A 24866-nucleotide genomic window follows, 5' to 3' on the forward strand; every position below is an offset into this window, starting at 1 on the left:
GCTTTCTGGCTGACCAGGTTTAAAATCTGGATGAGTAATGTGGGTAGAACTGTAGTCAGCCTGCATAGCTAGCCTTCAACTGACTAAGATGTAGGAGCAGAAGTAGACCATTCAGCCCATCAAATCTGCCATTCAGTGAGGTCACGGCTAGTCTGATGATCCTCAACTCCACCTTCCCGTCTGTTCTCTATAGCCTCTGAATCCCTTACTGATTAAAAATCTGTTTCAGCCTTGAATATACTTAATGAATTAGCCTCAATAGCCCTCTGTGGTAAATAATTGCACAGATTCACTATCCTCTAAGCGAATAAATTCCTCCTTGTGTCTGTCTTAAATCATCCGTTATTTTGAGATGATGCCCTCTGGTGCTAGACACTCCTTCAAGGGGAAACAACATTTCTGCACCTATCCTATCAAGTCTGCAAAGAATCCATTCATCCACACCAATGTCACTTTAGCTACCTGTACAGTGGCCTCCATAGGACTGTGCGTTGTGTTTTCTTTTCAATCCTGAACCAAATTTACTATCCAAAGTTGCTGTAAAATAACTCTGAGAACTGTAACTGAATAAATGAACAATGTTGCCTCTGTAGGCATGGACTCTGGGTTCCCAGTACAGATGTTAGGGGTTCAGTCCCACCTGATCTGTGAAACAACAGGCTTGAATAAATGGAGCTCACACCAGAAATTGACCAGGAAGCTACGATTTAGTTGTATAAAGAAAATCAACTGTGATAGAATTCCTGCAGTGCAGGAGGGAGGCCATTTGGCCCATTGAGTCTCTATCGCCCCCTCCAAGGAGAATCTCACCCTATCCCCACAACCTCACAGTTACCTTGGCTAACCCACTGAACCTGTACATCTTTGGACTGTGGGAGGAAACCAGAGGAAAACCACGCAGACACAGGGAGAATGTGCAAACTCCCCACAGACAGTCACCCGAGGGAGGGAGGAATCAAACTTTGGATCCTGGCACTGAGAGATGGCAGTGCTAACCACTCTGCCGCCCTAGCTCATACCCATCCACTGGGGAAGAAATCCAGTCACACCTGCTGACCTACTTTTGACGAGTGCCACACTGTGACTGAATTATGACCTCTTCAGCAAAACTAGGGATTACAGTTCATGTACTTAGACCAAATAAAATAAAGGAATTCCAATGTTTTACTTGGTGAACCATGACAGACTGCAAGCAGTTTGAGCATTTAAAAATATTGTTTCCAATTGAATAGTCAGTTAACTTGGGTTGACACTAAACTGAAAAAACTTGTTAAACTCTCATGTCGGGCCATAAATATTTTGTTTGGGACCTTCAAACACCAGTATTCCAGTATTTGGAATGTTATTGAATGCATTGGACTCGTTAGAGAATGTGAAATGATGGAGAAGCAAATAACTTGACTGCAGCCACCACCCTGTCAGTTTCTTTCTACATGCTAACTCCTCCCCTTTACTTTAACATTTTTTAAAAAAAGGGCAAATACACCATGCTTCGTGTCCCAACTACTGTTTCCATGGTAACTCTGAATTCAATTTGTTGCGAATACATCTAATGAGTACCCCTTCTCATCCTCACAATGGTTGAGATGATGAAATGGTTAACTTTCTTCAACATGGGACTTCCAACCTTCTCCACAGAACGAAAAGCAATTTACTTTAATGATTTTTCCCAAAATAATTTATCCCAGGGTCATTATGCATCTCGCCTTCCAGTTAATTACATCATCTGTAGTGTGAATGAAAAGCATCAACACAAACTGCCAATCAGCTCTCAGTAATTTTCAAACTAATTGTAAATTAAGACCTTGCAAAGCACTGCTCATGTACAACACAATCTAAATGTTTATCTCCAGCACACTGAGGTAATTATTCCGTCAATTTGAAGATGATTTGTTCCAGAAGTTCCATGTATTACTAATAAGGCTGTGTTTAACTCTCATTAAGAAAGAAAGGGAGAGATTTGAATTTATTGCACCATTCATGATCACCGGATGTCCCAACACACTTTGCAGTCAATTTAGAGCTTGTGTAGTCACTGTTTAATATATGAAATATGGCCAGAAATGTGTGCACAAACGCCAAGAGAATGATCAGCTAAGTATGTCAGGCTTCTTTCATCATCCAGATGATAGAGGAATTCTGCACCTTTCTCACTTCAGAAGCTGTTGAGACTCATCGAAAGGTAAAATGTCACAACTGTGATTGATATATTTTCATTAGCAAAGGGTATTATGGGCTCTAAATCATAGATCGCATGATTGAATTTGCACATTAAACATAATCTAATTCAATGATTAAATGGGCTCAAAGCTCAATATCTTGTTCCTGTTACTAAGCTCCAAATCTGTCTTTAATGATGTTGACTGAAGGAGAAATGTTGGACAGGACACAGAGTTCCCCTATCATCTTCAAAATAGTGCCAGAGGCTCTTTTATGTCCACTTAAGAGAGTATATTGTGCCTCAGTCTAACATCTCATTAGAAAACTGGCACATCCAACAGCACACCTCCCTGAGCACAGTCTAGATATTATGCTTAAGTCTCTGTGGTGAGTCTTGAATACATAACCTGCTGTCTTGAGGCTAGAGTACTGTGCACTGAGCTAGCAACAATTTCAATAAAAACAAATGGCCGAATGATAAACCTATTTAGAGAGGCCACAAGATGACTGGTGTGCATTGATACATGTAGCACTGGTGTTATTAACTTGTCTGTTTGTAATTAGGGCTGAAACATTGAGATGAGCAGGATGTTGATCTATAAATAGCTGTTCTATACCTGATGTGAGTCTGACACTGAAGATATGAAGTGGAGACTGTTTATTCCCCAGCCTAAGTTTTCTCAGCCTAAAGTTCCACAAAAAAAAAACATTTTGGAGAAAGAAGGTTTACTTATCAATAAAATTACATCTTTTAAATAATTGAAGAGATTTGAAATGAATTTTGGGTAGCACATTCTCAACATCAGCTCTCCATATGTGGAAGAAAAGCCATAGCAAGGAATAATCTGACGGGAACTCTTTAACACTCACATTGACACACCCTTGTCATCAGACTTAAAATTCAGTTCTTGCTTGTCTCCCATTAATATTTTTAGATGTGTGAAGCACAGTTCTCCTGAGATGCAGTGATACACTCTAATGTCGAACTAAAGAGCAATTAATGCAACAGATTGATTTTGGCCTCTGCTCTCTGTATGTTTTGTGACATGAGGCGTGCACTTAGTTTGCGTATAAAGTGCCTGCTGATTCCAGCCATCCAATGATCAATTCCAACAGCTCAGCTTTGGATTTTTTAAAATGCATAATTTTTAATTATTTTTAATTATTGATTATTTTTAATTTTTAATTAATGGTGTTTCATTATTTTAAAAATAATTCCATGTCATTTTAATATTTTCCTTTTTTATTTTTAAGGATATGTAAGGTTTTTATTGTGTTTTATTTCAGACATGTTGCTGTTACTGTGCATGCTCTGGAGAGCAAAAACAAAGTAAAAGTTTTACTTAACTTTTAACTGAAACTGCTTTGTATTGTGCATGCGTATGAATTAATTATTTTGTGTATGTACCACTTTAAATGACATTCTTTGTAACAATTCATAGCTATGTCTGATAGTTGAAGATATATTGATACTTTAATGTAGCAGTGATCGCTTAAAGTGACCTTGACTATTATGACAGATAACTTGGTTGTTGGCAAGAATTGCAAAGCCTCTGAAAAGTTAAAGCATGGTCATGACAACAGAAAGCAGTGCTATGCTACCTCCTTAGATTCCTAAAATCTGAGTCTTGCTTAAAAATTGGCAGATATTTCACTGAGGCTGAAAAAGCTGTTCCTTTGTGGCAAAACTTGTTCTGGAGCTGTCATGAATGCTGGTATCGGCATTTATTGGGGAATGATCTACTCTGCGTGCTGAGACTGGCGTGTAGCTGGAGACTGTGAATCAAACCGTGTACCACGAAGCCATTGCTGGCACAAATTTCTTAACACAGCCGACCATGCAAGAGTTTTCCTTTTGGGAGAGATGATGCCCAGTGACCCTTCCTCAGAAGTTCTGAGGAAAGGTCACCGGATCCTAAACGTTAACTCTGATTTTTTTCTGCACAGATGCTGCCAGACCTGCTGAGCTTTTCCAGCAATTTCTGTTTTGTTCGACAATGAACTACTTTGGAAAACTAGATGACACCCAAAAACATAATCTGGTATTCAAAGCAGTGTGTATACAGCGAATAAATCCCTTCGTGTTACACTGCGAAGGTGAAAACAGGTTAGAATTACATGCAAAGGCTCTTCTGAAGCACTGAGGGCACGTCCTGTACACAGACATTGTTTAATGTATGTGAAGGCCAACAAATCCTTCCCCCATCCCACATGACCACAAACCCCCACACATAGTTTACAGGCCCTCGGTGGGCAAGAATTAATTTGATGTGATTTTATTTAAAAGACATTGGATAGATATCTGAAAAATAATACACTTGCTCATTCCTTCAAGATACATGAGTTGATGTAGCTTGAAGTATAAGCCACCATGACCAAAAGCTTCCATTTAGCACCTTGGATTACAAAACCAAGTAACCTTAAGAGCAAAAAGATAGATAGTTGCAGGATGCCTATTGACATGTAAAGCCAATAATTCAATTGGTTGTGTTATAAACCATGAAAACCAAGCTATTTGAGGCTGGAGTACTTCCTGTACACAAATGGCAGTCATTGGTAATATTTAATGGAGGGTAATTTCATGTTGATGTATTATTAGTGAAATCATTTGATATTATCTTGATGGCAGTCAGTTTAATATTATAGGTGAATGATTACATTTAACATAGGATTCACAACATACAGTACCGAGAACCTGAAATTTCAGAAGGTATGACGTTTTATTGATGATACTGACAGTCTAAGTAAATAATAATTAATTGTTTGAAAAACAGCTTGCTCACTGTGTACACAGAAAATAACACTGCAAATGCTGAGAGGGAAGATTGGACTTTAAGCTGCAAATATAACTCAATTCTGTTACTCTCAAATGATATAGTGGGCTTGGAGCATGAAGAGGATACTAATATTAAAGACTGCATGTTTTTGTTTCCTTTATAAGCGCATCTTTTAATCTTCTTGACTGCTTGTTATCAATTTGTTTTTTAGGTTTTCTGTGAAATGAGTCGACGTCCATTTAGTTTCCTTTTAAAATCTTTATTTGCCATTAGAAATAGACTGTTTCTGTTCTGATTGTAAAACGTCTTTCTACTTGTAATGCAGCAAACCCAGGATTGAGGCAAAGAAAGACTTTCTTTTAATAAATGGCCTATTTGCTAAGAGAAATTCAAAGCTCAAATTTATTCATTGTTCTCGTTAGAATTAGAATTAGAATTAGAATTGAACTCACTCAATCTCAGTTGTTGCTGCCTCGTTTGTACCAACTGTTTGTCCTTTTCTGTGGAATCTGTCCATGTCGTCTTGCTGGGTTCCACTGTATAATGCAGAGACCTGGAGAAAAAATAAAAGATACCCGCCCCTTGCCCTTTCAGAAACAAGTGGTCTCAATGCAGTGAGATAAAACTAAATGCTGCTGATTATGGAAACCTGAATTTAAATAGAGAGCTGCAATCAATCAGCAAGGTATGCAGCATCTGTAGACCGAGAAATAGTTAATTGTGCAGTTTTTTTTCTTGTTGATTTAGGTAAACTTACAGTACTTAAAAGGCAAACACACCCAGATTTCCGGATTTCAAACCTCATTTCCATTTCACTACCAGGGTAAGGGTCAAAGCAGTTAACCTGCATGCAAGCAGGGGAGGCGATGGCCTGGTGGTATTATCGCTAGACTGTTAATCCAGAGACCCAGATAAGGTTCTGAGGACCCAGGTTCGAGTCCTGCCATGGCAGATGGTGGAATTTGAATTCCATAAATATTTGGAATTAGGAATGTAGTGATGACTGTGACTTGTTGGTAAAAACCCATCTCTTTCACTAATGCCCTTTAGGAAAGGAAACTGCTATCCTCACCTGGTCTGGCCTACAAGTGACTCCAGACCCACAGCAATGTGGTTGACTCTGAACTGCCCTCTGGGCAATAATTGCTGCCTAGCCAGAAATGCCCTCTCCCCATGAATGAATAAAGAAAAGAAACATACTTGCTGGCTCCGATGCAGGGTTAGACAGTTCAAACCCCATGAATGTTTTCCTGAAATTGAGCTCCTTTTGTGAATAGATGCAGTTTCTGGGCATGAATGTTAAGGATAAAACACTTAGTCCCAAATAATTGATTGAAATTTAATTAATGTTATTAATGAGAGTTTTTTAAGTGCATTTCAATGGTAGCTCTATTTGTTGCTTTAAAAAAAAAATCAGTTTGGTTGTGCTAGATATCATGGGCGCATTGAAGGAAGTATTATTTTATGAGGGGTCATGGAATGAATGAGAAAGCATGGAGATTGTAAAGGTCACATGCATAAGGGAGAATTGACCTGTGGCTGGTAGGTGAAGAGTGAGTGTTTGAGGACCTGACATTGATCAGTACAATTGGGTTGGTGGTACCATAAATTGAGGTGGGCATTCAGGTCTGCCAATGTCACCATGTTCCAACATCCATTACCATCTTTGATGTGCTTCTGGAGACAGTAGGTCTCCAGGACTCCATCACACTCCAGAACCAAAATATCCTGAGCGTAAAAGGATATGGATCTGCTCGTCGGGATGTTTCCCATCTCCCCCTTCTCTTGTCTTCAGTGAAAATTCAGTTCCAATCTTTTAAACCAATTACTTTTCTCATTTGAACATGTGGTTGGATGCGTCTTAACCCAATAGTAGTTTGTTCAGATCACTTACTTTGATGTGTAGTTCCTTAAATAATGGACCTTTTTAAAGAAAGCTAGGACAGGACAAACTCTGACTCTGAGGCTTCCTCAGACAGTATGATAACTATGATTGCTCCTGGGTTTATACATGTGCTCAAATTAGAATGCATAAGAATTATTTCACCTTACAACTGTTAATGTTAGCAAAGCAACCAGTTCCCATAGCAACACAACACCAGTAGATCCAGGTGGATATCCATTTCTCAGCTATCAAAAGCTATAAGAACTAATGTTAATGCTGCTTAAGGTTTTGTCAGGGCTATTTATTATCATTGTCTCTTGTGTTCATCTTCCAATCTATTTCTGACATAGATGAACCTCTACCAATTATCATCTAATAGTGACTCCATGATCATGTTTATTTCAAAACAAGACATTTCTTGTATATCATTTAAACTGTGCTGCGTGTTGGTGCAGCGACAAATATCTGTCATAATTCATATGTTGTAAATTATAATTTTTAAGTTGAGGCGTAAGGTTAAGCAACTGGCACAAACAGCTCTGATATAAATACAAACCAATTAAGCCTGGCTTTCTTACATTTCAATGCAGACTGGCATTTGTCTTACAATTCAGAGAAGATCTCTAAGCTTGCAGTGAAGCCAAGGAGTCTGGAGAAATGCTTGATTATCCTTTAGTCATGTACATTATTTATCTTGATTACAGAATCAAAGTGTTATTTCGAAGGTAAAAGAATTGTTTGCATTTCTGCTTGAAACATCCTGAGCAAAACATGTCATACTACTATATAGCCAATGATTCAGGGTGGAGCTATGCTAAGAAGGCACTTTACTTGATTTATTTGCTGACAGAGCAATATGCAGTTCAACGTGGGAATGGAGAGAGTTTTAATTCAGTGAGCTCAAGTGGGAGGTGACTGTCCAACCCGCAGAGAAGGAGAGAAAATGTTCACTTAATGGTTGAAGTACAGGTTGAGCTTTACTTTAGCTTGCATTTCGTGAAGAGAAAGCAGCTGAGGAATTTGCTTTCTCTTGAGGCTGATGTAAGAAGGAAGTGATCCTCAGTATTGTGTCATAGAGAGCAGTCCGCAGAGATGGCTTGGGGAGGCAATTGAATATCTGTTGGCAATCCAAACAAGAAGCTGTGACATTGTGAGCTGTTTGAAATGAAAAGGTGGAGGGTCACCTAGTCAAAGATAATGTAAAGATGACCAAAAATCTATCTTCACGTTGTAGCTGGAACTCTGGGGAGAATTAAATGAGTTGTGGCCATACTTATTGGGTTGGTCCCCAAAAACATGAATGAACCTTCAAGTTTCTTCCAAAGTACAAAGAAATTCTTGAGGAAAAGTAAAAAGTAGAAATGATTTAGTAGCATAAGGAAGTTTAGACCACAGTGTTTAGTTAATAGTGCTTGTTTTGTTTAATTCTTTTTGATATAAATCATAGAATCATAGCATCCCTTTAGTGTGAAAGTAGGCCATTCAGCCCATCAAGTCCACACCAACAATCCAAAGAACATTCCACCGAGACCCACCCCTCTTTCCTATCCTTGTCGGGCTGCATTTCCCATGACTAACCCAACTAGCCTGCACATCCCTGGACACTATGGGCAATTTAGTATGGCTAATCCACCTAACCTGTATATCTTTGGACTATGGGAGGAAACCGGAGCACCCAGAGGAAACTCATGCAGATACAGGGAGAATGTGTGGAGTGTGCACAAACGGTCTCTTGAGGGTGGAATTGAACCTGGCTCCCTTGTGCTGTGAGGCAGCTGTGCTAACCACTGAGCCACCGTGCTGCCCTTGAAATTGAACCCACACAGTAGGCACATCACTCTGTATCCGGAACGAGCCATCCAGCCAACTGAGTTTACTAACCCGCAAAAGGAAGTTAGTTTTTGTTTTAATCTTGTGTTGTAATTCTGGTTACTGGTTGATTATTCAGATTCAAGACAATAAGATGTAGGAGTATAGGTGAGCCATTCAGCCCATCTTGTCTGCTCTGCCTTTCAATGAGATCATTGGCTGATCTGATCATCTTCAACTCCACTCTCCTGCCTTTTTTCCAATAACGGTTAATTCCTTTACTAATTTAAAAATCTGTCTATCTTGGCCTTGAATACTTAACAACACAGATTCAACAGCCCTCTGCTGTAAAGAATTTCACTGATTCACCATCCTCTGAAAGAATAAATTTCTCTTCACCTTTGTCTTAACTGTACAACCCATACTCTGAGATTATGTTCTCTGTATCGAGTCTCTCCCACAAAGTGAAGCAACCTTTCCACGTTTACCTTGTCAAGTCACTCAAAAATCTTGTATGTTTCTTTTTTAAATGTGAAAAGACTATAAACAGATCATAAGAAGTATTAATTCAAATTAATGAACAAATAACGATGTGACTGAGACCAGGTAGTAACAACACTCAAACTTTTAAAGATGTATCCCAGGAAAGTGTGCAGTATGTTATGGAAAAGCCTTGGATTAAGCAAAAGTTTAATATCCATGAGCATTCTAGATTGGGCACCCATGAGAATTCAGCAGATCCTGTGTGTAGAATTCTCTCGCTTTTCTTCCACAACAAAAGCTCTCCATTCTTTCAATTTGAAGTTTTATATTTCCCATCCTCCCTCAGCTACATCATTCATGTCTATGCCATTGACTTAGGCTCTGTGCTTTGGAATATCCTTCCCAATACCCCACTGACTCTCCTCCCTTTAGAATACCCTTGAAACAGTGGTGGCTATATACCGTAAGAGCAAAACCAGCCTCAAAATAGATTTTCATCTGTAAATCCATGGTGATTGTCACTGATATTTAATGAACAGTTCTGTGGGACAGGGCTGGGAATGGGATGAAAGATGGGAAGTATGTACTGAAAGAGTAAAATCCTTCATTAATTGTGAGGGTTGGATTTGAAGATGGGTAGAAGAAGACAATATCCACATGAACCTTGGGGGCTGAGGGAGGGAAGTGTGTGTTTGATTGAAGTGTATTTCAGGGGTACGAAGACATGAGAGAGACCACCAAGAAAATGGTTTTGGGGATGAGGAATGCCAGTTATGTTGGATGGATTTGTAAAGCTGGTGCAATTTCCTTTGGAAAAGAAAGGTTTGAGAGAACATTTTGTAGACATATTCAAAATCATCAGGGGTCTGGACAAGGTAGATGGGGAAAAATTGTTCCATTTGTCGAAAGGATGGAGAGCAAGAGGGTGCAGATTTAAGGCAATCAGCAAAGCAATAGCTACACAAAGACAAAATTTTTGTGCAGTGAGTGGTTGGGATCTGGAATGCACTGCCTGAGAGTGTGGTGGTGGGGTCTGAGTCAATCAAGGCATGTAAATGGGAATTGGATTACTTTATGTAAAGGAAGTATGTGCAAGGTTATGGGAAGAAGAGTGTGGTATGGCACAAGTTGTGTTTGCTGGTTTGGGAAGCTGGTACTGATACAATGGCCTGAATGGCGCCTCCTGAGATGTAAGCACTCTGTGTATCTGAGGTCAAGGGGAAATGCACCAAGAGGAGACAGAAATCACGGCTGTTATCTCCTCCTTTGACTTCATGAAATGTTGATCTTACTCTTGTGACAAGTGATAATTTAAAGGCAAGTTGTTCCCATTTAATTCTCTGGGAGTATCAGAGATAGCCCTAACTGCTCCCTTGTTGCGTGCGCTAGAGGATAGATAAGTTAGTGGTGTCAAGTTATCACTGTCAAGCATGGACTGTAGCAATGCCAGTGTTGTAGCAATGCCAGTGTTGTAGCAATAGCTCAGCCCTGCTACTCCACCGCCATCTTAAATAAATGCACCAGGGGAGAGTGAAGTTAGTTTTAAGTTGAGGCACACAACAGTGTCACAGAATCTCTTTCATCTGTCGAAACAGGCACTTGAATCATCAAAGTAGTTGAATGCTGTTTTTTTTATTGTGACTGTTGCTAAGTGTTTCATACTAAATCATCCTGCCAGATTCTGTGCTGTCCTCTTGAAAAGAATTTTGACTGTAAAGTTCTCTTTAAAAGGGGTCAATTTTGAGCTTGCCTATCATTGAAGGGGATCAGATGCAGCAAGAAGCTGTGCTTAAAGGGGTCTACACTACCATTCAAGGTGTCTGCTCATGAGAAGGCCTGACAACTAAATTCTCAGTGAAATCGAGCTGTGCGCTTTCATTTAACCTTAAATCAAAAGAATGCAATAGAAATGCAAAGCGTTCAACTGGCAGAACAAAAATGTCCACTGCTGATGTATGGAATAATAATAAAAAACTGAATTCCAGGCAGAGATTTAATTAAGATCTTTATTTTCTGTACCTTTTATTCTTTTCATCATCTTATTGTTCACATTTCATAGGTGGGATTTGCATTGCTCAATCTTTGAAAATTCCAACGGACCCCAGAAGAGCAGACTTTGACAGAATTATCAAGAGTCTTTTGGACACACCGGCTGTTCGTGGTGTAATCATTTTTGCCAACGAAGATGATATCAGGTAAGCGAGTCTGGTCAAAATGGGATTTCTCAGCTCTGAACGTTGGCTTCTTGAATTATTTCCAGCAAGGCAACCAGTGGTAAATATTTCAAGTTTTACACAAGCTGTTACTTGATGGTTGTTTGACTTAAAAGAAAAAGCTTAATCCATTTCTGATGGCTCCATCCAATCCTGGAAATGAATGGCAACAAGTGCAGGCGGGAGGATGGGTAACCCGTGGTGTGTTGCTCTGCCCCCAAAACCTTTCCACCTGTGAGACACCAGTCAGGGAAGTCAATGTCACTGTAGTCCCAAATGCTGCTCTCATTAGAGAAAGTTAACTAATGGTGTGTTTAAACTGAGGGTCACTGTGCTTCAGGCAAAGGTCAAGCTGTGATCCAGAATGCTCCAATTAGCTGCATGAATATAGCTTCAATTGTTCCTTTGTTGTCACTGGGTTAAATTTCTGAAAGCCCTTACCTAACAGCTGTGAGCAAATCTCCATTAAAAGATCGCTGTGATGGAAGACGTTGGCTTGAAAGATGTGTTCTTGGAGATGGCTAAGTGCGAGCAGTTGTTGTCTTTGAGGTTGAGTAGAATGCCAACTTGAACAGTTTGCATTCACCCAGCTTATGCTTGACAGTTTCTCCTCTAGTCTTTAAAATATCATATCCGTTCACTGTAATGTGGCCTTCTGGAATTGCAAATATGGCAGGACCAATGGATGATAGCGTTCAACACAAAAACAATTTCTTCTCCTATGATGCTGCTTGGCCTGCTGTGTTCATCCAGCTCTGCACCTTGTTGTCTCGGATTCTCCAGCATCTGCAGTTCCTACTATCTCTGATTCAATTTCATGGCATGTTCAGCATCGACAAGTAAACTCCACAAACAGATGACTTTAAGTTCTGTAACCAAATTCTGCAACAGATTCTTTTCAAAATGACTTTCAATAAGGGTTCTAAGGTCTCAGATTTCTGTGGATAAATCTTTTTGGTGTTGCAACAAAAATTAGAGTTATAGCTTACAACCTCCAAACCTGTAGTCTTCAAATTTTGTAGGATCCTTACATAGTGAGGAAATGTTATGGAAATGTGCTGCATGATTCTGCAGTAATCAATAATGAGGATACACCAGAATCACATCTTTGAAATAGGATTTTTAATGGGACACCTCCAGCAAAGGAAGGAGGAAAATAACTGACCATGTTCTGTCATATATGGAATGCACTGGTGGAAATTGACAGAAATGAGTCCCTAAATGCCCTCCAGCAATGAAAAAGTATGTGGTAGGCATCCACACACTACAAAGACCATTCATCTGTCAGTGCATCAACAATCCTTCTTCCTAAGGAGAATTGCAAAATGGAAACAAGCTGCGAATACTTTCAGCCCCAACACTTAGCTCTTCGAGTTCCATCTTTCAATTATTTCCATTTGTATTTCATTATTAGGACTGCCATCTGAGCAGATCTGGGTAAGCTAAAACATGTATTAGTCTGTGATGCTGATACAGACTAGTTTGTATCATCCAAAGACATCTTACTTGTCAGTAGGCTACATTTGACAACTTGCTACAGTTTAATTCTAGTTCATTTCAATGTCCTTGTATTAAGAAAATCAAGGTAGCTTAGTGTCAGTCATAGAAAAGCATTTACTTGAGAAGCAGGAGTGCTATCTCTATTCCAGTTTCAATAACAAAAATTATTTTCTCAGACATGAGTTTTCAGAATGAAACATATTCATCCAAAGGGTCCTATTTGTCTATCGAAATATGAGTTCGCACTGCATTACATGATGAATGGAACTACGGTTTGGAATGTTTTAATTCTGTGGAATCATAATGGCCAATGGTATATCAATTGGAGAGCCTGCCTTGCTGAAAATGTTTCGGTTCATTTTAAGCCTGATGTCCGTGACTTTGTTGTGTACTGTCCATAATTCCCAGTTTTGTTCCCAGTTTTAGTTAGACCTGGAGAGTTGCCTTTTCATCTGTGGCAGTATCAATATACAATTATATAATGAAGGGCATGAATAACTTCCCACCTCAGCACTGGTTGACCTCACACCGCGTACATATTCAAAGTAATCTCCACTTGAGCAAGAAATAGATCTTGATTTCTCCGCCCTTGAAGGAAGAGCATGTGAGATAACTAAAGAGGAGGGTAATTCCCACAGGACCACAAAAGTATTAAACACTTCAGCATAAGAGTATCCAGGAACTGACCACGTGTTACCCTCCAGCATCAATAGAATGACATTGAAAGCTCTCCACACATTAAAACTATGAGTTTAAAAAGGCCCAAGTTGACATAACCGAAGACCAGAGGTGGTTGTCTGCCATGGAATTAAGGTAGGAGGGAAGAAATAAGTAAGGACACATTGTCACACATTTATAGAGGACAGTACTTCTGCACATATTTAATGGCTATCTACTTGGCAGTTAACTGTCAATCATCATTAATTGATTCATTCTCCATGGAAATGCCTCTACCAATGAGAGATTGCTTGCCAACTCATCAAGTGCTGTCGTTTGATACAATATAAGTGTTGTTTTCTCTCTAGTTTAGTGTTTCTTGTGAATTGCCCTGATGCCAAAAACATTCAATGACTATAGTGACTGATGTTGGCTGGTTTAAATCAGGTCAAACTAAGGAAAAACCTGAATTGATCATTCATTGCTAGACAGAGTTATATGAAGGGATAAAATGGAGCGGTCTCAAAATTCACCCCCCCCTCCCCCTCCAAACAACCCTACTGTGTTGGGACCAGTCACCATTTTATGATTTTCTTCAAAACATCTAATTAGTGGTGATGTAGCAAAAATGAGAGCGTTATAGGGCTTACGGCCAAGTTCTGTGGGATCCTTATATTGTGAGGTATATTAGACTTTCAAAACTGGCAGGAGGTGAAGACTGCAGTTCAAGTGAGAGAGAGGACTGTCTTCTAATTGACGTGACCTCTCTCCATCTTGCGAAACCTCGCAATTTCGAGATGACCTCCACAGTCGGATATTGAACAGCGGTGGTGGATGGGCAGGGAGAGCCTGGAAGCGTGCTTGAGTGATGGCATCCTCCACTGAGGATGAGGTAGCTCATTTGGTTCCCTTTTCCAGACACCTCCGAGGGCATGAAGGTGGTGACTGGAAATTCCAGTGGGCTTCTGCCAAGAGGTCTTAAGTGTTCATTTAACCAGCTTAATTGTGACTCCCCGTCCCACCTCCTGGGAGAAATTGATCCGAGGTCAGGATTGTGCCAGCAAGTTAACACACTGGCTGATGGGATACATTTTTGAGCTGCCTCACAGGGCCGCCAAAAGTGCGCCCCCTATAAACATTGTCACATCACCATCACCAACCAGGATGCTGCGCGGTTCAGCAGCTACTAAAAATTCATAATGTTGCCGGTGAGTAAGAAAAGCAAGGCCGTCAGACTGGTCCTTTTACATGAATTTGTAATTCATTGTTTTTGTACCTGTTTAAATATTCCTTTTTGATGTGTTCGATCCAGGCTGTTCTGACTGAGGAACTCTTGGTTATTTCACACAGGCATGTCCTCGCAGCTGCCAAAAGAGCAAACAAAGCAGGTCATTTTATCTGGATCGGCTCCGACAGCTGGGGTTCGAAGCAGTCTCCAGTAAAACAACAAGGGGAAATGGCGGAGGGGGCAGTCACCATTCTACCCAAAAGAGCCTCTGTGGATGGTAAGATCTTGGGAAGTTGAATCACTCTGTTGCTTAACTGATGTGATGTAACAGCAAAGTGATGAGGGTTGGAGAGGGACCATCTTACTCATGAATATCACACTGTAGATGGTCAAGCTGACGTGTTTTATAATAGAGTAATATTTTTTCCAGCATCCTCATTTAGAAGTGCCATTCCTGAAACATTGGTCCCAGTTGATACAGCAGTTGATGTATTCTATCTCCGCAGAATTGTCTGTCTCAGTGTCAGTGACTGATTTAAGTATTCGAGTCTGGACCACAATTCTTTTCAGTGGAATCATTCAAGTACTTTTATTGAATGGTGTTAGAATAATGTAAGGTTTATCTCATACACTGCCTTTACACCTCTAAGCACCTGATACATAAGGGGTTCAAACCCTTTTGTCTCTCACTGTTACGCAATTTTCTGTGTTTTTGTGCTTTTTTTTGTTGATAAAATATTGGGCAAGAGATTCACGTTAAATAATGAAGTTATACATTTTGTTCTATGATTTATTAAGTCATTGCACCAAGTAGTCCATTCAGCCCAACTGACCACCTCCACCATTTGATAAGATAGTGACAGGATACCTCTTGAAATGAACATGACATTTTGATGTCCAGGATGGTCTGGCCCCTCAATCCCTCCATTAAGAACAGCAATGCATTTTCAGCTCTTGTAACTCACATTATGGTCCCACATTAGTCGAGTTATGTCCAGAATGGATTGCCCATTGTCCTAACTAGTCCTACCAAGTTGCCTCCTCCTTTGTGAACTGTTTAGTTGGTCAGTTTGAAACTTTCCCACTTCACGTCTCTGTTTTACAACGCATCCTTTTTAATGTAAGATAGAGACCAATAGTGGCCCCCCTTGATACCTCTTCCCAGCTGACTTGCCCTTCAGACCCACTGCTGGCATTGTATTCTCGCCTTCAGTCAGTTTCCCAGCCATTCCTGACATTAATCGTGAACAAACACTGCTTAGGGTTTAATAGTCTTTTGTGTTGAATTTTATCATAACTCTTTGAGAACTCTAGGTACATTGTTTTATTCTCAAGTAGTTTACCACAACTGCTTCAGTTGCTGTAACCCAAGCAAGCAGGAAGGTTCGCCTAGTGAAATTGGCCACTTTGAGTGAATTTTGGCTTCTGATAGTTAGTAGCATACAGAGGATGCTATCAAGGGGCAGCATACAGTTGAGAAATAGAAAGTTGAAAGATAATCTTTCACGTGTGAATTGTAAATAGGGAGTCTAAAACACCCACAGTTTGATGGTGTGATATTTTTACTTTGTCAACATTTTTATGCTCTGATCCTTGTTGCCAATATAAATCTCTCCTGTATTTGGAGTATGTGTTGCAATTGCCTGACTAAACAGCAGAGGGGGTCCAGAACTCTAGTTGGCACCAATCATGAGCTGAACTCTCACTTGAAGCATTCCCCATCAGCAATGGGATAATGATTGCTGACAGTGACACAGTCATTTTAGAAAGGACTACCTTCTTCATCTTATTCAGTCTCATCTCCACATACACAATATTTGGACATTTCAATTCATGCAGTCTCGCTTTCTGATATATCATCCCCCTCCCCTGCTCACTGAGAGATCTGATTGAACCTGGTGTACCATGAATAGTGAGAATTTCATATAAACTCCTGAGCTGATGTTACTGGGGTGTTTCGGTTTGGAGTCAATGTGTTATTGATTTTGAAGGGATGTGTAACTCGGGGACCGCTTTGCAGAACACCTACGCTCGGTTCGCAATAAACAACTGCACCTCCCAGTCGCGAACCATTTCAACTCCCCCTCCCATTCCTCAGATGACATGTCCATCCTGGGCCTCCTGCAGTGCCACAACGATGCCACCCGAAGGTTGCAGGAACAGCAACTCATATTCCGCTTGGGAACCCTGCAGCCCAATGGTATCAATGTGGATTTCACAAGTTTCAAAATCTCCCCTCCCCCAACGCATCCCAAAACCAGTCCAGCTCATCCCCGCCTCCCTAACCTGTTCTTCCTCCCACCTATCCCCTCCTCCCACCTCAAGCCGCACCTCCATCTCCTACCGACCAACCTCATCCCGCCCCCTTGACCTGTCCGTCCTCCCTGGACTGACCTATCCCCTTCCTAACTCCCTACCTACACTCACCTTTACTGGCTCCATCCCCGCCTCTTCGACCTGTTTGTTTCCTCTCCACCTATCCTCTCCTCTATCCCTCTTCTATCCGCCTCCCACTCTCTCCCTATTTATTTCAGAACCCCCTTCCCCTCCCCCTTTTCTGATGAAGGGTCTAGGCCCAAAACGTCAGCCTCTTTGCTCCTATGATGCTGCTTGGCCTGCTGTGTTCATCCAGCCCTGCACCTTGTTGTCTCGGATTCTCCAGCATCTGCAGTTCCTACTATCTCTGTAATTATGCTTTTGGGTTTAATAAAAGATACCAGCATCTTTAACTCTGCTCTTTATAAAGTGTGATATGAAACCTGAACAGTAGTTCCCTTGGTGTGGAGATGAGTGTATAGTGGTTTCTACCTGTCCGTTATCCTGCTGTTTCTCTGTAGAGAAGTCTTCTGTACCTTGAAGTGGAAATTGCAACTGATTCATTGACACCGTGGCAAACTGGGCATCATTTTAAAGTAACCTTCATTGGTCTGTTGCATTCAATTTTATTAAACACGTTTGTTTTCTCTCAAATTCCTTCATGGCCTCACTCTTCTTTATTTCCAGTCCAATAACCCTCTGCGATGTCAGACCTTCTCTAATTCCAGCCTCTTGGACATTATAGATTTTAACACTCTCAGTTCACTAAGATCCTAAGCTCTAGAATGTGCTCTGTGAACCCCTCCGCTCACTCTACCACACTTTCCTCCTTTAAAACATTTCTTCTGTCTGCTTCTTAGGCTAAGCTGTTGGTCATCTGACCTAACATCTCATTACTTGACCCAATGTCTTTTTTAAATTTAAAATGCTTGTGTGGCAACTTGAAATGCTTCTTACATTGAAGGAATTGCGTAAGTATTTATTAGACTCCTAGAGTAGTACAGAACGGAAACACTCTCTTTGGTCCAACCAGTCCACACAACCATAATCGCAAACTAAACTAGTCCTACCTGCCTGCCCTCCCTTGGCCCATTATCTTCCAAACCTTTCCTATTATTGAACTTGTCCAAATGTCTTTTAAACATCGTAACTGTATCTGCATCCACCACTTTCTCTGGCTGTTCATTCCACACATGAACTACTCTCTGTATTGCTGTGTGAGTTTGAGTATGTATAGTTGAATTTCATGAGTGAGACCTAATGGATGTTTGTGAAGGCAAGTGAATTCTTGGAAGTCCAGAACTGGGATGATTTCAATTTATAAATGGAGCCATGTTTATGTATTTAATTGAAGTTAGTCCAATTGGAGGCATCAAGTAAGCCTCCGGCACTGCTTTGAAAAATGTGTCATTCTGAGATATGAGGTTGTATAATGAAGTGAACTTGGTTCCCCCAGGGTGGTTGGGATTGGGGTTGCTATTGCATCTTATACTCAATGAGCATAAGAGGTGGCATGGTGGCTCAGTAGTTAGCACTGCTGACTCTCAGTGCTAGGGACCCAGGTTCGATTCCACCCTCGGCAACTGTCTGTGTGGAGTTTGCACATTCTCCCTGTGTCTGCGTGGGTTTCCTCCAGATGCTCCGGTTTCCTCCCACAATCCAAAAATGTGCAGATTAGGTGGATTGGCAATGCTAAATTGCCCATAGTGCTGGGGGATGGGTCTGGGTGGCATGCCCTGAGGGTCGGTGTGGACTTGTTGGGCTAAAGGGCCTGTTTCCATACTGTAGGGATTCTATGATAACTGAGAAATGCTCAATGAGAGTAGATCTACATGAATAGAAACAGAAAATAGTGGTGGGCAGAGCCTCATTAGATTAAGCATCATCTGTGTGGACGGAGAAACATAGTTGATGTTTCAGGTCTGCATTCTTTGAAAATAAACAGAAAAAGTTAGAGATGAGCAAGGACGAAAGGAAGCGCTATGATGGGATGGAAGACAGGCGAGATTGAATGAAATAAAAGTTACTCCTCCAGACGAAAGGGAATGGAGATGGGTAAGGGAAGAAATGGAAACAAATGATCTGCATGTGTTTTTTTTTGTGAAAAGAAGAATGTAGCCACTGATAGTGTTTGCTTGACTGGGTCTTAAGTATGCATTGACTTAGTGGTAGGAGTATAACCATTGGTGAGTCTTAACAAGCAGAGGCCCTGTTTGTCTGATGATAGCAATTTGGTACAAGTTACATTAGCTGGTTAGGAATTGTTACTAAAATTGTTGTGAAACGTAGATGGTGCATCCAGCCCATTCAAGATCCAGGAATGAATCTACCAATTTCCCTGTGTAATATCACAAGATGGGGTAGAGCTTAAAGTAGCCCTTGTCTATCTTTTTAGCTTTCTTATTTTCTTCCTTATTTTCTTAACTTACACGATGTCTATCTGTAAAGTGGTGTAACTTTTCCTTTATTTTCTCTACTTTTTGTATCTAAGATTTGTACCTAGATACTTTGAACCTATGATGACACCATGTTGGCGACATTGCACACCTTTCACTGTACTCCTATTCTTTTTATAACTTGAGTACGCGTGACAATAAACCCAGTTCTAATTGTAAGTCTTTCAGTTAGACAACATTGCTTGGAGCAAGTGTGCTACTGACTGGGGTGAGGGGAGGAAGGGGGGATGGGCGAAAAGAACAGGCAATACAATGGGAAGATTGAGTTCAGCAATTTTAGGCCATTTATGTCACGTTGAGTCGAAAAAAATGCTAACGCAGACGAGGTGCTTTTTTTTTTGCAACTTGTTGAGTTTGTCTGGAACTCTGCAGTAGGCTGAGAACAGAGATTTCAGTGTGAGATCAAATCGTGAATTAAAATGACAGGCCACTGGCAACTCAGGGTCATGCTAACGGTGAGAGTGGAGTTGTCCTGCAGAGTGGCCTCCTAATCTGTGTTTGGCCTCACCAGCGTAGAGGAGACTGCATTGTGAATAATGAGTACAGATTGATGGGAATACAAGCAAATTGATGTTTCACGTAGAAGGAGTGACATCATAAGGAAGGAATTGAATACCAAGTGCTACATTTCCTCGACAACAAGGTGTAGAGCTGGATGAACACAGCAGGCCAAGCAGCATCGTAGGACCGTTTTTGCATGAAAAGATGCTGTGGGAGGAGGGAAGGACTTTGGGGCTGATTGAGGAGTGGACCAAGGTATAATGGAGGGAGGTGACCCTATGGAAAGCAGGAATGGGGTAGGAGGCAACATGTACGTGGTGGTGGCTGTAAGTGGAAAAAATGGTGCAAAGTATTCCACTGTATTTGGAGGCTGGTGGGGTGGAAGATGAGATGAAAGGGAATGTTGTTGTGTCTCTGGGAAGCAGGGAAAAGTGTCAGAGCAGAAGGACATACTACGCCTCTCCATTTACCTCTTCTCTCATCTTTGCCTGAGCCCCTTCCAAGTGAAGCAGTGATTTTTTTTTGTACTTTGTTCAACTTAGTCCGCTACATCTGCTGCACCTAGTGTAGCCTTCTCAAATTAATGGGACCAAATGCAGATTGAATGCCGATTTCATGAAGCACCTCTGCTCTGTCTGAAAATGAGACCCTTGGCTTCCAATAGCCTGACATTTTAATTCTCCCGCCTACTCCCATGCTAATCTCTATGCTTTTGTTTTGCTCCCTGTGTTGCAGTGAGGCTCAACGTAAACTTCAGGAAAAGCATCTCATCTCCAAGTTAGGCATTTTGTAGCCTCTGGACTCAACAAACATTAGGTTTTTGGCACTTTCAGACTGGAAACACTTGATTCCACTTTGTTTCTGTTTCTTTGCTTGCTTTGTGTCATTTATTTCTCTTGCCCACAGCAGCGATATATCTTTTTAATTATTTTCTTGGCCCACCACCAGTTCCTTTGGTTCGGAAGGGCTGATTTTCCTGCTGCACAGTCTCTCTTGCCTTCAGCTATCTCTCAACTTCCTTCTGTCCTTGTATCAGCCAGCCCTTGCTGAAACCCTATTACATCAGTAACTTTTTTCCCAGTCTTGATGAAAGGTCACAAACCTGAAATGTTAGCTGTTCTCTCTCTCTGTCCCTCTCTCTCGTTTCCCCCCCACCCCGCCCCACACATACATGCTGCCTCATCTTCTAAGTTTTTCTCAGAATTTTCTGTTTCTGTTTCTGTTTCAGATTTTTCAACTACCTGCCTGCTATATTCTGCCCTTTGATTGGATTTAAGGAGCTCCGAGTGGAAAGATATTTTGTTATCTTATGTAGAAATGTGAACAATCCATTATGGGTGAACCTTAGCGACCAGTCGTTTTGCATGATACACAGCACAAAGTGGCAGTATATTCTGAATCCTTCACAGTTTACTTAACATTAAACTTGAGATGCGGGCTTATAATATTAGACTACTGGGAATCTCCAATCCAGAAGATGAAAGTGTCGAAATTACCTAGGATTCAATTAAAAATAGAAATACTTAATTATATTGTAACAAACACAAAATAAGAACAGTTCTAGACAGTGATAAATGTATAATTAACAGGAGAAAGCCTTTGTAAAGTGACTTGGTGTTTAGGCAGTGGGGATGGGTAAGGTGTCAGGGATAAATTTATTTAGGCTTAGTTGAAATAGAGTCATAGAGATATATAGCATGCAAACAGACCCTTCGGTCCAGCTCGTCCATGCTGACCAGATATCCTAAATAAAATCAGTCCCATTTGCCAACATTTGGCCCATATCCCTCTAAACCTTTCCTATTCATATACCCATCCAGATGCCTTTTTAAATGTTGTAATTGTTCCAGCCTTCACGTCTTCCTCTGGCAGCTCATTCTATACACGCACCACCCTCTGCGTGAAAAGGTTGCCCCTTAGGTCCCTTTTAAATCTTTCCCCTCTCGCTTTAAACCTATGCCCTCTAGTTTTGGCCTCCCCCACACCATGGGAAAAGACCATGTCTATTTACCCTATCGATGTCCCTCATGATTTTATAAACATCTGTAAGGTTGCACCTCAGCCTCTGACACTCCAGAGAAAATAGCCCCAGCCTATTCAGCCTCTATCTGTAGCTCAAACCCTCCAACCCTGGCAATGTCCTCGTAAGTCTTTTCTGAACCCTTTGTAGTTTCACAATATCCTACCTATAGGAGGGAGACCAGAACTGCACACAATACTCCAAAAGTGGCCAAACTAATATCCTGTACAGCCGCAACATGACCTCCCAACTTCTATACTCAATGCACTGACCCATAAAGGCAAGCATCCCAAGTGCCTTCTTCACTATCCTATCTACCTGCAACTCGACTTTCAAGAAACTCTGAATCTGCACTTCAAGGTCTCTTTGTTCAGCAACGCTCCCCGGGCCTTACCATTAAGTGTATAAGTCCTGCCCTGATTTGCCTTTCACATAATGCAGCACCTCACACTTATCTAAATTAAACTCCATCTGCTACTCTCGGCCCAGTGGCCCATCTGATCAAGATCCTGCTGTACTGTGAGGTAGCCTTCTTCTCAGTCTACTACATCTCCAATTTTGGTGTCATCTGTAAACTTACGAACCATACCTCCTATGTTCACATCCAAATCATTTATATAAATGATGAAAAGCAGTCGACCCAGCACTGATCCTTGTGGCATACCAATGGTCACAGGTATCCATTCTGAAATGCAACCCACTACCACGTTCTGTCTTCTACCTTCATGCTAATTCTGTATCCAAATGGCTAGTTCTCCCTGTATTCTGTGTGATCTACCTTACTAACCAGTCTACCATGAGGAACCGTGTTGAATGCCTTACTGAAGTCCATATAGATCACTTCCACCACTCTGCCGTCATCAATCCTCTTTGTTTCTTCTTCAAAATACTGAATCAAGTTAGTGAGACACAATTTTCCACGCACAAAGCCATGTTGACAACCTCTAATCAGTCCTTGCCTTTCCAAATACATGTAAACCCTGTCCCTCACGATTCTCTCCAGCAACTTGCCCTCTACCAATGTCAGGCTCACCAGTCTGTATTTCCCTGGCTTTACTTTAACACATTTCTTAAACAGCAGCATCACGTTAGGCCAATTCCAGTCTTCTGGCACCTTGCCCGTGACTATCGATGATACAAATATCTCAGTAAGGGCCCAAGTAATCGCTTCCCTAGCTTCCCATTGAGTTCAGGGTTACACCTCTGATTAGGTCTCAGGGATTTATCCACCTTTGTGTTTTAAGACGGCCAGCACCACTTGCTCTAAAATGGACATTTTTCAAGATGTCCCACGTTCTCTTATCTTCCATGTCCTTCTCCACAGTAAACACTGATGCAAAATACTCATCTAGTATCTCTCCCATCTCCTACAAATCAGCACCCAGGTGGCCTTGCTGATCTTGAAGGGGCCCTATTCTCTCCTGAGTTACCTGTTTGTCCTTAATGTATTTGTAGAATCCCTTTGGATTCTCCTTAACCCTATTTGCCAGAGCGATCTCATGTCCCCTTCTTGCCCTCCTGATTTTCCTCAAGTATGCTCCTACTGCCTTTATAGTCTTTTAGGGAATCACTTGATTTCTGCTGTCTATACCTGTCATATGCTTCCTTCTTATTCTTGACCAAAACCTGAATTTCTCTAGTCATCCAGCATTCCCTACACCTACCAGCCTTGCCCTTCACCCTAACAGGCCCGATACGTTGACTCTCCTGCTGCTTGGATCTGTCTGACTAGCTGTGCTTTTCCAGCTCCACATTTATTGACTGTCTCTGAGACCCTAACAGGAACATACTGTCTCTGTACTCGACAATCCCATTTTTGAGGGCTTCTCATTTTCTAGCCTCCCCTTTACCTGCGAACACCCAACCCCAGTTAACTTTTGAAAGTTCTTGCCTAATACTGTCAGATTTGGCCTTCCTCCAATTTAGAACTTTAATTTTTAGTTCCAGTCTATCCTTTTCTATCACTATTTTAAAACTAATAGAATTATAGTCACTGGCCCCAAAGTGCACCCCCAATGACACCTCGGTGACCTGCCACGCCTTATTTGCCAAAAGTTGGTCAGGTTTTGCACCTTCTGTAATAGGTACATCCACGTTCTAAATCAGGAAATTTTCTTAGACACACTGAAATTCCTCCCCATCCAAGACCTTAACACTGCGCCAGTCCCAGTCTATTAACCACCCTATTATTCTTATTTTTAATTGAGGTCTCCTTACAAATTTGTTTCTCAATTCCCCACTGACCACTGGGACATCTATAGTACAGTCCCAATTAAGAGATCATCCCTTTCTTATTTCTCTGTTCCACCCAAATAACTTCCCTGGACGTATTCCCAGGAATATCCTCACTAAATACAGCCGTAATGTTATCCTTAATCAAATATGCCACTGTACCCCCTCCCCTTTGTCTTCCTTTCAATCCTTCCTCTCGTATCAATACCCTGGAACATTAAGCTGCCAGTCCTGTCCCTCCCTGAGCCATGTCTCTGTAATGGCTATGATATCCCAGTCCCATGTTCCTAACCATACCCTGAGTTCATCTGTCTTGAGCAGGTCTTCAAGAGATCTGTTAGGCCTCTTGAATTCAAATAAATGCAGTTTAATTTATCAGTCCTAACTTGTTCTCTACTTTGTTCCTGCCTTCCCGGTCTATTTGACTTACTGTTTTTCCCAACTGTACCAGTCTCAGAAGGATCATTTTCCTCACTATCTCCCTGGGTCCCGCAATTCTCTTACTAGTTTAAATCCTGTTGAGGTTGGTTGGCTCGCCGAGCTGGTTTGTTGTTCCGCAGACATTTCGTTACCGTGCTTGGTACATCCTCAGTGCAGCCTCTGATGAAGCGTCAGTGTGTTTTCCCGCC

The 24866-nt window shown here is 41.2% G+C and overlaps 1 protein-coding gene across 1 annotated transcript in view; it reads left to right on the top strand.

Annotated features, from left to right (window-relative positions):
- Positions 1 to 24866, top strand: part of LOC109930127 (metabotropic glutamate receptor 7) — a 645315-nt gene that overhangs the window by 285333 nt on the left and 335116 nt on the right. Inside the window, exons 3-4 of the mRNA XM_048606606.1 lie at positions 11174 to 11309; positions 14835 to 14989. Coding sequence (XP_048462563.1) covers positions 11174 to 11309; positions 14835 to 14989 — 291 coding nt within the window. The remainder of the gene's footprint in view (positions 1 to 11173; positions 11310 to 14834; positions 14990 to 24866) is intronic.

Source organism: Rhincodon typus, chromosome 16 (genome assembly GCF_021869965.1).
Source record: "Rhincodon typus isolate 14 chromosome 16, sRhiTyp1.1, whole genome shotgun sequence".
In the NCBI taxonomy this organism is placed as follows: domain Eukaryota; kingdom Metazoa; phylum Chordata; class Chondrichthyes; order Orectolobiformes; family Rhincodontidae; genus Rhincodon; species Rhincodon typus.